Raw genomic sequence first — 13621 nt, forward strand, 5'->3', positions numbered from 1 at the left:
TGGCGTACACATTCCGGTCCTGACTGAGGTTTAGTGAGCTGGTGAATCTAAGTAACTAGAACCCCGGCTTGGAGTTCATTGAGCTGGCCGGAAGCTCAGCTCCCTCCAGCTCATGACGGTAGGGCTGTAAATGTCCACGCTCCTCTTGTAGGACCAGAGTGGTGAGCCCTCTGCCGCAGGGCTCCTTCCTGGAGACTGCATCCTAACTTCGATGGTCACAGTTTGTGCGGGTGGGTGTTAACTGTCAACTTGCTACAATCACTGAGTAAGGACTCTCTTGGTCAGGTTAGTCTATGGACATGCCTTTGATTGTTGATTGATGTGGGAAGAATCTAGCCCATTGTGAGCGCACCATTCCCTGGGCAGGGCTTCCTGAACTGTGTAAGACTGGAGAAGGTGGGGCTGGAGAGATGGCTCAGAGGTTAAGAGCACTGACTGCTCTTCCAGAGGTCCTGAGTTCAATTCCCAGCAACCACATGGTGGCTCACAGCCATCCATAATGAGATCTGGCGCCCTCTTCTGGCCTGCAGACAGACATGGAGGCAGGATTATTCATAATAAATAAATAAATCTTCAAAAAAAAAAAGACTGGAGAAGACTGTGTGAGTGCACTCATCTTTCTGCTCTTAATTATGAAAGTGGTGACCGGGCGGTGGTAGCGCACGCCTTTAATCCCAGCACTCGGGAGGCAGAGGCAGGCGGATCTCTGTGAGTTTGAGGCCAGGCTGGACCAACAGTCTCCAAAACAATACAGAGAAACCCTGTCTCGAAAAAACCCAAAAAAAAATTATGAATGTGGTGTTTTAAGTCCCTGCCTTGACTTCCCTCAGTGACTCCCACGTGTACTGCCTACCCCACATTGTTGTACATGCCTCCGAAGGGGGGGGGATTCCACCACAGACAGAATGGGGACAAACGAAGTGAGTCTATAGGATGTAAAGGTTGGTGTGTAGCACGGGGCAGGCAAGCCGACTGCTAAGTGGCTTGCGTTGACCACGCCGTCCCTTCATTCTTCCCTTCCCACACAGTGGAAACGTGGAGCGCTCCGAGGCCCTGCACGACAACGCTCTCACTCTGACCGTGCCGCTGGTGCACGAAGTGGACACGTCCATCACTGGGTAAGCATCAGGACACGGGGCGCCCAGCACACAAGGTCATGCCGCTTCCAATTTGCGTGTGACTCTGCCACCTCCCTGCCTGCCAGCCCTGGAAAGCAGGAAGAAACTTCACCTGCCATGACCCATACCCACCTCCCATCTGTTTTTTACTTGGTCAGCCCCAGCTACCCAGACACGTGTGAGATGAGCAGTTTAGAGCCCACAATTTCTGGGAACATTCTGTGTATCTTTGTGTGTACCCATTCCTGGCGCACCCCACCCCTGACGCACACAGTCACTCCAGAATGCTGTCTAGTGTCAGGTTATGGGATCAAGGCATCAGCCAAAAGCTGCAAGGCCCAGAGGTTGCAGTCAGGTCTCCTCAAACCCCGGCTCACGGGAAGGAAGGCTGCCCTTGTGATCAGCTCCATTGTCAGTTCTGGCTTCTCGTATTTCTGTTACCTCCTTGAGCACAGCCAGAAACGGCTCTGCCTCATACCTGTGGTGGTCTGGGATGGACAAGGCAGCCATCACTAAAGCAAAGCCAACCAGTCTAGGTGACATCCACGGCCAGTCAGCGCCACTGGTTTTGTTGGAAAGCAGGGCTCTTGGCTGTGGGCTGTGGGGTCATGAAGTGACTCGAGTCAGCTTCCAGCCAGAACTCAAGCTTAGAAAAATGCGAACCCGGTTCCTGTCTCTGGCTTCTGCAAAGAGGTTACATACTTCTCTGATAGCAGAGAAGTGGGGGCGGGAGAGGGGGGTCACACAATCAGTTTAGATCAAATGGGAACTCAATGAATCCTTAACCCAAACGCAAGCTGAACTTCCTGAAAGTTCAGGTTCTCACGTCTCAGTTTTCAGTGCTTCTGGATCTAAGCCTTGGACCAGAAGGGAGACGCTGCTCCATGGAGGGAGGGGCCGTGCCTGCAGTAGCTGGACTCTGCTGGAGCCGGCCGAGCAATGAGCCCTGCCTTCCTGCTTGGCGTTTCATAGTATATCCTTAGACATGAGGCCCTGGCCGGGCGTATTTGCAAAATGGCACATGTTGCCTGTGTTCACAGCTCTGTCTTTAACCATGTGGTTTATTTACCCAACCTGTCTAAGGGATAGTACAAAATGCCCAGAACCAGACCTTGTCCTTGGGGATGAGGTTACAAACATCTCGCGCGCTCGCGCACACACACACACACTCTCTCCATCATGTTGTCAAGGCCTTAGGAGACCTGGCTATGAGGTATTAACAGCCCCCCATGAAACCGTCAGTCAAACCGATGAGTCAAGCTCTGGTCTTTCCAGGGATGGGGAGTAGAGTGAGTTTAAGCGAACCGTTTCTTGCCTTTTGGCAGTGGTTGGAACTCACACTATTAGTACATAAAGTATTTGCCACGGGAACAGAGGGTGGGGACAAGTCTCACAAGTCCTCTCACACGGTTGTGCTGAGAGGCTTTGAGCACCTAGAATCCACTGTTAGGGGGCATCAGTCTGACCTCTGTTGTGTGGTGGGACTGTTTATTCACGTGGGCAATGGGGAAAGTATCATCACCAAGAGAAGTCACCTCTTAGAAGACCATGATCTAAAATGTATGAGGTCATGCCACCATTGAATTTATTCCCCCTTTGAAGTACCTATTTCTTTTTAACGTTTTAGCACATTTATTGATTGTGTATATATGTGTGCAGGCACGGGCACCATGGTACATGTGGAAGTCGGAGGACAACTCAGGGGAGTCTAGGCCTCTCCTTCCACCATGTGGGTTCCAGGGACCGAACTCAGGTCACCGGGCTTTGTGGCAAGCTCCTTTACCTCCTCAGCTATCTTGCAAACCCCCAAAATACCCAATTTTCTAATAAGCATGGAAGCCTGATAAATACAAATGGTGCTTAAAATAAACTTGTTACAGTTTTGGTTGCCAGATGCATAGCTTACATTCATTTCTCAAAAGCTTCTTATCAGTGTGCACCACAGAAATTCCTTTGAAATGACAAACAGAATGTGTGATTTTGTTTTGTTTTGTTTTGTTTCTGTACCTTTTGATTTTTAAAACCCGTTTTAGGAACATAAGCGGGAGGGTGTCTGGGGAGGTGGCTCAGTCAGTGAAGTGGTTGCAAAATGAAAGCATGAGGATCCAAGTTCGGATCCCCCACACCCATGTAAGAACCCAGGGATGGCCATAACCCCAGCACACGCAGATCGTTCAGTGAGAGTCTCTGTCTCAGAAAATAAGATGGACAGAGAAGGAGGACACTCAATGTTGAACTCTGACCTCTCTAACTATGTGTTCATGCAAGAGAACAAGGAGGTACATATATACGAAGAAGTATAGTCTCAGCATATAATGTTTAGGTGGCTTTATTAGCGTGGCCTAAGAAACGTCCATTAGGAAGCCATGGGCCAGCTGTGTCTACTTACAGGAGAGAGAAGTGACCCACCCAGCAAGGAAGAAAATGCGTGGGAGAGAGGTGATATTTGAGTTCTCGACCCAGCAGTGACCTAAGGGCCTGACCTCGGGTGGAATGACAGAGTTCATGTTTTCCTCTTTCAGAATTGTGTCCCCAACGTCCTTTGTGTATGGTGAGTCTGTGGATGCATCCAACTTCCTTCAGCTGGATGACCAGGAGTGTCATTTCCAACCCCTCAACATCACTCTCCAGGTAACCACCCACGGACACGTCCCTGGTGACGGGCCAGCTTTTCTCTTATTTTCTTTCTGGAAGGAACTGTTGCAGTCTTTTTCTGGTATGGGGTGTTGGGGGGACGGAGATATTGAGAGAGAGAGAACTGCAAACCTGCGGACCTCTGTGCTCTCCAGGGCTTAGAACAGCCACGCCGAAGAGCAGTGGTTCTCAACCTCCCTAACGCTGCCACCCTTTAATACAGTTCTGTGTGTTGCGGTGACCCCCAACCATAAAATGATTTCATTGCCGCCTCATAACTGCGATTTTGCTGCTGTTATGACTTGTAATGTAAATATCTGATATGCAGGGTATCCGAGATGTGATCCCCGTGGGGATTGCAGCCCACAGGTTGAGAACCACTGCCAGGGAACAAGAACTTTGCCAGGCTTGTACTTGCCGTAGTCCCCCACCTTAAGAGCTTTGGGAGAGCCTCCAGGGACTCCCTTTCCTCTACGACTCTCACGGTGGCTCAGCTGACGTCTCCTCCCATGGGGACCAGCCTTCCAGAAGTTGTTTTCTGAGAGCAGACCCTGTGAGCCCATGCACCTTGGGAAGTGGGCCGATCCCACGGAGGGCCTGGGCTGACCCGGTTTCCTAAGCAGCAGCTCCACAGGTCTACTTGGTCTGTGGTCTGCAGACATTAGAAGGCCGCTGGTCCTTCTCTCGGAGGTTGCAGGCTTTTTCTGAAAGAGGCCCTGTAGGCTGCACAGCCTGGGTGACCCCTGTTGAGCTGTGGAGGGTGTCGAGAAGGTAGTCACAGGGAAAGATGTCGATGCTTCAGTTATGCATGGAGATTTACTTTGCATGCATCTTTTATATGCCATGGAATGTTACTCTGATTTTTCCCCCCAAAAATGTCATGATGTAATTGTCCTTAGCCTGTACAGTGTACAAGAGTAGGCACTGGGCCAGATTTGATCTGTGAGGCCTAGTTTGCTGCAAGTACAAGGAAATTTGGATGTGCAGCATGGTCCCAGAGCTAGGGGAGGCAAGCCTGGGCTAGGACTGGCCAGGCATTAACTGGAAAACTCAAGAAGCAATGACCCCTCTTGTTGAGTGAACGTCTCACAGTCCTGGGTTCTGCCTCCCAGCACTTTCCCCTGCCTGCCCATCCTCCTGCATGGAGAGGATGGTCTCCCTGTGTGATAGTCACTAACCATGACCAAATAACGATTGTCCTTGTCTGTGGTTCCTCCTAAGTGGACATAGGGATAACAAATAATGACATGGTGAGGGCCCCCAGGATGAAGCCAAAGCATTTGGAGGTTTACAAGCAATAATCTTACTCCACCTCGAGTGTCCTCTGGGCCAGGAGGACCCCAAAACCAAGATGGATAACACATGTTTCCAGCTTAGAGGGGAGGCGTCCTTGACTAGCTAAGCCCAGCTGTCACCCCTGCCCTTGATTTATGGAGGAGACCAGGAAAGAGAGTTCAGGGTTCACTGTGGAGACTGTAGAGTGACAGCTGTGACTGCGCCTCCACGTTCCAGAAGCACCTCTCAGAGCCCGTTCAGTATTCCCCTTTGCGCCCCTCAGCTGGATAGGAAGCAAACACCAGGTAGATTTATTTTCCTGATTTACATCCCTTCTCTCTTGAAATACAGGATGCAGACAAGACAATTTTTTAGAAAGATTCAGCTGACCCAGACAGTGTCATAAAAAAAAAAACCTGAAGACTGAAAAAGGCAAGAGGAATGCTAGCTACATAAAATACCAGATTTATAGCAGATATTGAATTAGTGCCCATTTAGAGGATAGAAGAAAAGGATTGATGGATGGGACGATGGATGGATGGATGGATGGATGGATGGATGGATGGATGGATGGATGGACAGACAGGTGGGTGGATGCATGGATGGATGGGTAGATGGATGGATAGATGGGTAGGTGGGTGGGTAGATACATGGATGGATGGGTGGATGGATGGATGGATGGGTGGGTGGATGGATGGATGGATGGATGGATGGATGGATGGATGGATGGATGGACGGACGGTTGGGTGGATGGATGGATGGATGGATGGATGGATGGATGGACAGATGGACAGACGGACAGATTATAAGGGCATGCCACTTATTCTTCCAGTTGGCTCTCTGAAGGTATTTTTAAAGGGAACTTAAAGTTTGGTGCCTAGGAACATAGCTTATTTCACATGTGACCTAAAGAGAAGAACCCAGCTGAAGACTGTGGCCCTGGAGAATGAATGGTTGACATGGCATTAGATAAAACACTGGTGGGCTATAAGCTAGGGCCTGAGGAAGCATCAGCTGTCAATACAAGTTCGAGGCAGTGGGCTGGGTCAGAGAGTGGTCAGTGAGCTGTGGATTGGAAAGAGACCTTCCCACGTTAGCAAAGCCTTCCTGGAGCCTTATCTACTGACTCGTTTTTCTGGTACAACCATTGTGATCACAGTTGCCTGTCACTCAGATTGGTAGTGATAATGACCAGGAGTGGGGGCTGGTGTGGAGAGAGGGAAGGAATATACAGAAATCTCTTGAGTGTTTCCTTGTTCCAGCAGTATCACTCCTGAAGCAGAAGCAAGGCTGCCCCAAGGAGGGGTCTTTCTGTGTCTTTTATTAGTATGTCTCTCATTCAACAAGATACATAGCAGCTAAAAGGCTCCACTGCAGATGTAGCTGGGAGAAAGCAGAAATTCTTTCTGGGTGGCTTTTGATACTTTGTGGGTAGTTTTCCTGACAGAGACAGAAGTTCATCGACTGTTAATAGTGATTGGTTTGTGGTTTGGTTTGACTTCATTTGCTTCGACTTTCCCATCAGGAGTCCAAATGCTTCCCTCACCTGAAGAATTATGAGGAAATATATTGCAGATATCACGCACAAGCCTTTATACAAACACAGGTGTTGAGGTGTTGGCACAGCAAGCTTCTGTTGCTTCGGTTCATTGGTTTTGGTTTTCTACACAGAATCTCACTGTGTAGCCCTGTCTAGCCCAGAACTCACAGAGATCCTCCTGCCTCTTCCTTGCGAGTGGGGGGTTAAAGGCGTGCACCCCACCTGGCTACTTTGTTGTTTTTGAGACCAGATCAACTGTGTGACCCAAGTTATCCTAGAACTGGTAACTTTCCTGCTTCTGCCTCCTAAGTTCTAGGAAGATAATAGTAAAGGTGAGTCTGACGATACAGGCTACCTTTGATAAGTAAAACCCCGTGAGCAGAGACCCCTTCCCTACCCCCACCCCTCCAAGCTCTCAGTTGGGAGTCCCAGGCTTGGCAGGAGGGGTCTCTGCAATTCCGAGCTCTTGCTTTTTTCTTGAAGTGAGTTGTTTCTGTTGTGGCTGGGTACTCTTTCCTTTTCTTGTGTTTGAGGGCTGCTGTTGTAAATGTTGTTCTTTGGGAATCAACGCTGACAACCTTTAAAAAAAAATCTGTCCACTGAAGCAGAGCTGTGAAAAAGACCTAAAGATCTGGCTGCCTAAGGGCAAGCTGGCTACAGATAGAGCTCCCTGCCTCCCACCCTCCCTCCCTCCCTCCCTCCCTCCCTCCATCCATCCCTCCCTCCTTCCATGTGTGAATGCACAGTCTGGGGCAGGTTTGTTCTTTGTTGGTTCTACCTCTGTGGTCTCGGCTTCAGGGATATGCTGAGCTTCACATTCCCAGGCTGCCAGGCAAGGTTTCGTGCCTTTGTCTCTCTCCCACTCACCTCGTTCTCATCTTTTTTGTAGCTGACAAGTTAAAATTGTAGCTTAGTGTGGCAGTGCATGCCTGCAGTCCTAGCCTTTGGGAGACAGTGACAGGAGGATTGTGAACTCAGGGACAGGTTGACCCACATGGTGAGTCTGAAGGCAGAACTGAGCTTTCTTAGGGAAGTCCTTTCCCAAAACAAACATGGGTCTCGAAACACACCTCCAAAGTACATCTCTGCTCACAGCCTGCTTGATTAGTTAGTCATGTGTTCACTGGGGTAGCACTTTTAATTTCCTCGGGGGAACATTTCCTCTGCATTCACAGTTTTATCAAATGGTGCAAAAAACCCACCCATCAGAGCTTTTGGGTAGCCGGGTACATTGTCAGTTGTGACAGTCTTACGGAAGGAGTCTTCTCTTGATCACAACAGTGGGTCCAGACATTCAGTAAAGGTGTCAGAAGAAACTCTACAGTTCAGTCTTGGTTACTCTGTTACAGCCTGTGAGTTCCAGCGCCACTTGTGGTGGTTACAATGAGTAATAAGTTATCTCTCTCACCTGGGCAACCATTAACCCTTCTTGTAAATGTACCCATTTTGTAAATTCCTCCTCATACTCTGTTTCTGCTCTGGGTTTAATTTGCAGTCCTTATCACCTCACCCTTGTTGGTCTCTTTGTGGCTCTTTCTTTCCCCTCCTTGCTTGGCTTTGAGATGAAGATGAAGATGAGGATGAAGATGGTAGAGGAGGGAAGGGGATCAAGTTTGGCAGGGTCAGACACTGAGATACACAGATGCCACCAAACTATGTCAGCAGAATGACCCGGACAGCACATGTCCTGACCCTTTGTGGGAATCAGATCACTTCATTTAGGAACAGCCTCGAGATCACTGAAGGTCATCATTATCTCAGGCTGAAAGGAAAAAGAGTTTGGACCAGGTCACTGGACCTCAGAGATTACTCCTGGTGTGTAATCTCCTGGGAAATGTAGGTGTACCATCACTCAGACCAACCGCATCAGAAACTCTGGTTGTGACTATCCATAAACCACCCATCTGTGTTTGAGCAAGCCCCCAAGATAGTCCTGATGTCATTCTAGAGTGTAAGAAACCCTGAACATTTCTTTTTTGTAATATCTGAGTTCCCACCAATTATCCTCTGTGAATAAATTTCTAGGTATGTAAAGTTAAATATGTATTTTTAACAAGAAGAGGATAAGGAAATGCTCAATTTGTTAGACATCCCCAATTATTTAGCATTTAATTTCAATTAAAGTTATGTCCAAATGATGTAGTTCTATTTCAATTCAAAGCATATCTTAAAAAATAAAGTCACATCTTAGACCCAAGCCGTAATGTTTCTGTGTTTGGTTCAGAGCCCTTAGGGCAAAGAGGCATGACATGACATGACATGACATGAAGGACCGTTGTCTTACTGACACTTGCTGTGTACTCCAACCCACAGGTCTACAACACGGGTCCGAGCACCCTTCCTGGGGCATCTGTCAGCATCTCCTTCCCCAGCCGGCTGTCACCTGGTGGTGCAGAGATGTTTCAGGTCCAGGACATGGTGGTGAGTCCTCCATTTGTGTCCTACATTGGTTTCAGCTTTGAGCTGCCTGCTTGACATTTGTGTTCCACACCCTGGCATCTACTCACAAGGCTCAGGAAGTCTAACTGTAGGCACCGGTATTCAGTCACGGAACCTGCGTTCTGGTGATTTCGTTTAACCCCAGTCACCCACCAAAGGCCCCACCTTTAAGCACCATTGTCACATTAAGCACGGGAGATTAAATGCAAGTGTGACTTTTAGAGAGAGCAGACCGCCTTCACACCTTAGCTTCTTTCCCGCCTGCTGCAATAATCTCAGCAAGCAGCCACTCCATCCTCCAGAGCTGGGGGTCAAAAGCCTCGGGTCATCCTAAACTCCTTTTCTCATGGACTTCGAATCCAGCATGTGGGCAAACCTAACACGTGCCCCTTCATAAAAACCCCAGTGTTAGCACTGTTTGCGCCTTTGCTTCCGAAGCCCTGGGCTAAACGCTGCTGTCACCACAGGTTGTAGTAGTGGTCCCCTCGCTAGTGTCCCTGTCTCTGCCCTGGTCTCCTACAGTCCGTCCTTGGTTAGGGACTGACACACCTCTGTGTAAAACCTCCCCGTAGCTTCTTCTAGAAGCTCTGCTGTCCCCCAGGCTCTATCGCCTGTCACTGGTCCCCACCTCCTCCTGCCCAGGCTCCTCTACTCCAGCCTCCTTGCCGGTTGCAGATGATCTCCCACCTCCAGAATTCAGCCTGCACCTTCCTTCCACTGGGATGGCCTTCCCCCAGATAGCCACACGGCCTCCTCCCTGAGGTACACCAGACATCTCCTGATCACCTTGGCTCTCCTGCAGCCTCTCTCTTCACCCTCCTCATCCCTCTTCCCTGCTCACATTCTGCCTTGTCATCAAGCTGACATCTGTTTTCTTATTATGCCACTTAAGCTCCTCGAGCCTGTTCCCTTTAACACAGGGTGGGGATCTGTGTGTGTGTATGACCCGCACTCTAACTCTCTGGGACCTAGTGCAGTGCTCAGACTATGATAAAAGTGCTCAGAGAGTATCTGTGGGCCCTGAGTGCAAGTCCACCTTCTAAAGCAGTTACTAGCCCTATAAGCCAGTTCAGGGGGTGTACTGAAAACAAGCTCAACAGAACCCTGTGCCCAGTGACTTGACTTTCGGTTGTTAAAGAGATGGTTTAATCTCCTGGGCAATGGAAAATGAGGCAACCACTTCTCTTTGAGTCCCTGGGAAGGATGCAGGCACAGAACCTAAGGGAGTTACCACACAGGAAAGCATATTCCGGCTGGGTTGAGGGGGGTCAGGAAAGCATGGGAGGGACAGGCCACCAGCCAGAGAGATGCTATCTCCATACATGGTTTGTAAAGCAGGGCAGGCCTGTGACACGTTTAGACCTAGAGTTGAAAGGACACTGCCCACAGGGTGGAGGTTTGGGAAGCCTTGTGCGATGCAGTCATGGTTTCTGGCCTTGGCATCCCCTTGGGTCACATGGGCCTGAGACTAAAGCCATGTGAGAGTTAAGTGTGGAGCCAGCCCCGGCCCCTGGGCTGCCTGCTGAGCTGCCTGTTTGCCTCATATTAGTCCATGTGTGTCCTGCGCTGTGTCCTTGTCTGTGGGACCTGCCAAACTGGCAGAAGACAGTCCCCAGCTGTTGTGTACTGATGGGTGACACTACCTGACCTTAGCTTGAGCTGGGCAAAGTACACAGTCTTCTTGCTTTTTATTTTTAGTGTTGAGAATTGAACCAGGGCCTTAAACATGCAAAGCATCCCCCACCCCTCTCCTGAATTGTCACTAACATAGCAACCAGTGCCCTGTCTTGTCCCCAGTATCTGGAAGAATGGTGTTCTCATGTGGCACAGAGTTCTGTAAGGGCTGCTCACATGAGCGTCTACAGTGTTACAATGACACGCAAACCCCACGCGGTGAGCAGAAGTACCTACGGGCCAAATCAGAGCACCGAGTCACTTGGATGTGAAGGCATCTCAGAGCCATGTGTACTCTTTGTCCTCTTTACTGGTCTGCCGTCCACAGAGACGCGTGAGGTTTTCCCCAGGGGTTTTTAGAGTGGCTTGTCTGTGAGTGGGACCGGTGACCCTGAAACTCCCAAGAGGGGCTGGATACATTCGAGGTTTTGAGTCGTCAGAACCAAACCCTTAGGTTTGTCGAAACAGTATTTAGGGTGTGGTCACTCACAGAATTCCCAGAGGCTAACTCCGGTGGATGACCGGCCATGAACATGAGCAGGAGAGGGGAAAGCAGATTCCCAGACAGCAAGTGTTGAGGCACTGTGTTCCTATGGAGAGTCCTCACTGGATGACCGAGTGACGAGGGGACCGGAATCCGTCACATGAGTAGTATTGGTACGCTGCAGAGATGGGCAAGGATCCCAGACACTTGTCTCAAAGCCTGAAGCTCACCCTTGGTCTTAGGGCCCATGTTTTCTGGAAGTGAAGGCAGAGCCTGGTCCCATTCACCTCTTGCTCTAGTGACCTGACACCACTCAGATCACTGGGTGGGGTGTGACTGGCTACATGGTCTCAGGTCACTGGGTGGGGTGTGACTGGCTAAGGGCATGGCATCCTCCACACCCTTCTGGGATGTGGAATGGAATTGGGATTTCACTCAGGGGACTTGGGTACTGTCCTAGCTTCCTTTCTGTTGCTGTGATGAAACACTCTGACCAAAAGCTACTTGGGTAAAGAAAGGGTTGGTTTGGCTCACACTTCCAGGTCACAGCCCATCACCGGGGGGCATCGGGACAGGAAGTCAAGCAAGGACCTTTAAATAGAGACCATGGAGGAACACTGCGGGCTGGCTCGCTCCCAGGTTCATACTTAGCATTCCACTGTTCCATGGAATGGTGCCACTCACTGTGGGCCGGGCTCTCTTATGTCAATTACTAATGACAGTCCCCCATAGATAGACTGACAATCCCCCATAGACTGAAAGTCCCCCATAGAGAGACTGACAGTCCCCCATAGAGAGACTGACAGTCCCCCATAGAGAGACTGACAGTCCCCCATAGACTGAAAGTCCCCCATAGACTGACAGTCCCCCATAGACTGACAGTCCCCCATAGACTGAAAGTCCCCCATAGATAGACTGATAGTCCCCCATAGACTGACAGTCCCCCATAGACTGACAGTCCCCCATAGACTGAAAGTCCCCCATAGACTGAAAGTCCCCCATAGACTAACAGTCCCCCATAGATAGACTGACAATCCTCCATAGACTGAAAGTCCCCCATAGATAGACTGACAATCCCCCATAGAGAGACTGACAGTCCCCCATAGAGAGACTGACAGTCCCCCATAGACTGACAGTCCCCCATAGACTGACAGTCCCCCATAGACTGAAAGTCCCCCGTAGATAGACTGACAGTCCCCCATAGACTGAAAGTCCCCCATAGACTGACAGTCCCCCATAGACTGACAGTCCCCCATAGACTGACAATCCCCCATAGACTGAAAGTCCCCCATAGACTGACAGTCCCCCATAGACTGACAGTCCCCCATAGACTGAAAGTCCCCCATAGACTGAAAGTCCCCCATAGACTGACAGTCCCCCATAGACTGACAGTCCCCCATAGACTGAAAGTCCCCCATAGACTGACAGTCCCCCATAGATAGACTGACAATCCTCCATAGACTGACAGTCCCCCATAGACTGATAGTCCCCCATAGACTGAAAGTCCCCCATAGACTGAAAGTCCCCCATAGACTGACAGTCCCCCATAGATAGACTGACAATCCTCCATAGACTGAAAGTCCCCCATAGATAGACTGACAATCCCCCATAGAGAGACTGACAGTCCCCCATAGAGAGACTGACAGTCCCCCATAGAGAGACTGACAGTCCCCCATAGACTGAAAGTCCCCCATAGACTGAAAGTCCCCCATAGACTGAAAGTCCCCCATAGACTGACAGTCCCCCATAGACTGACAGTCCCCCATAGACTGAAAGTCCCCCATAGACTGAAAGTCCCCCATAGACTGACAGTCCCCCATAGACTGACAGTCCCCCATAGACTGACAGTCCCCCATAGACTGACAGTCCCCCATAGACTGGCAGTCCCCCATAGACTGAAAGTCCCCCGTAGATAGACTGACAGTCCCCCATAGACTGAAAGTCCCCCGTAGATAGACTGACAGTCCCCCATAGACTGAAAGTCCCCCATAGACTGACAGTCCCCCATAGACTGACAGTCCCCCATAGACTGACAATCCCCCATAGACTGAAAGTCCCCCATAGACTGACAGTCCCCCATAGACTGACAGTCCCCCATAGACTGAAAGTCCCCCATAGACTGAAAGTCCCCCATAGACTGACAGTCCCCCATAGACTGACAGTCCCCCATAGACTGACAGTCCCCCATAGACTGACAGTCCCCCATAGACTGAAAGTCCCCCATAGACTGACAGTCCCCCATAGACTGACAGTCCCCCATAGAGAGACTGACAGTTGAGACTCCCTCCTCAGTTGACTCTAGTCTGTGTCTCGTTGACAAGCAAAGCCAATGAGGGCAGTTGTCTTAGTGTTAGTCGCACTTGCTCCTCTTAGGAGTACCCGCTGTCCAAGCCTCCAAGACCCTGTGTGCTCTCTGGAAGAGGACATGGAGAAGGGCTAGAAGAAAGGGGGAAAGGT

The 13621-nt window shown here is 50.0% G+C and overlaps 1 protein-coding gene across 3 annotated transcripts in view; it reads left to right on the forward strand.

Annotated features, from left to right (window-relative positions):
- The window catches only part of Itga9 (integrin subunit alpha 9), a 296388-nt gene that overhangs the window by 234999 nt on the left and 47768 nt on the right, over positions 1-13621 (forward strand). For all 3 annotated transcript variants that reach the window (XM_040739731.1, XM_040739730.1, XM_040739732.1), the window contains 3 exons: positions 1029-1118; positions 3641-3749; positions 8881-8988. In XM_040739731.1, coding sequence (XP_040595665.1) covers positions 1029-1118; positions 3641-3749; positions 8881-8988 — 307 coding nt within the window. The remainder of the gene's footprint in view (positions 1-1028; positions 1119-3640; positions 3750-8880; positions 8989-13621) is intronic.

Source organism: Mesocricetus auratus, unplaced genomic scaffold, assembly GCF_017639785.1.
Source record: "Mesocricetus auratus isolate SY011 unplaced genomic scaffold, BCM_Maur_2.0 Super-Scaffold_100691, whole genome shotgun sequence".
Classification (NCBI taxonomy): Eukaryota; Metazoa; Chordata; class Mammalia; order Rodentia; family Cricetidae; genus Mesocricetus; species Mesocricetus auratus.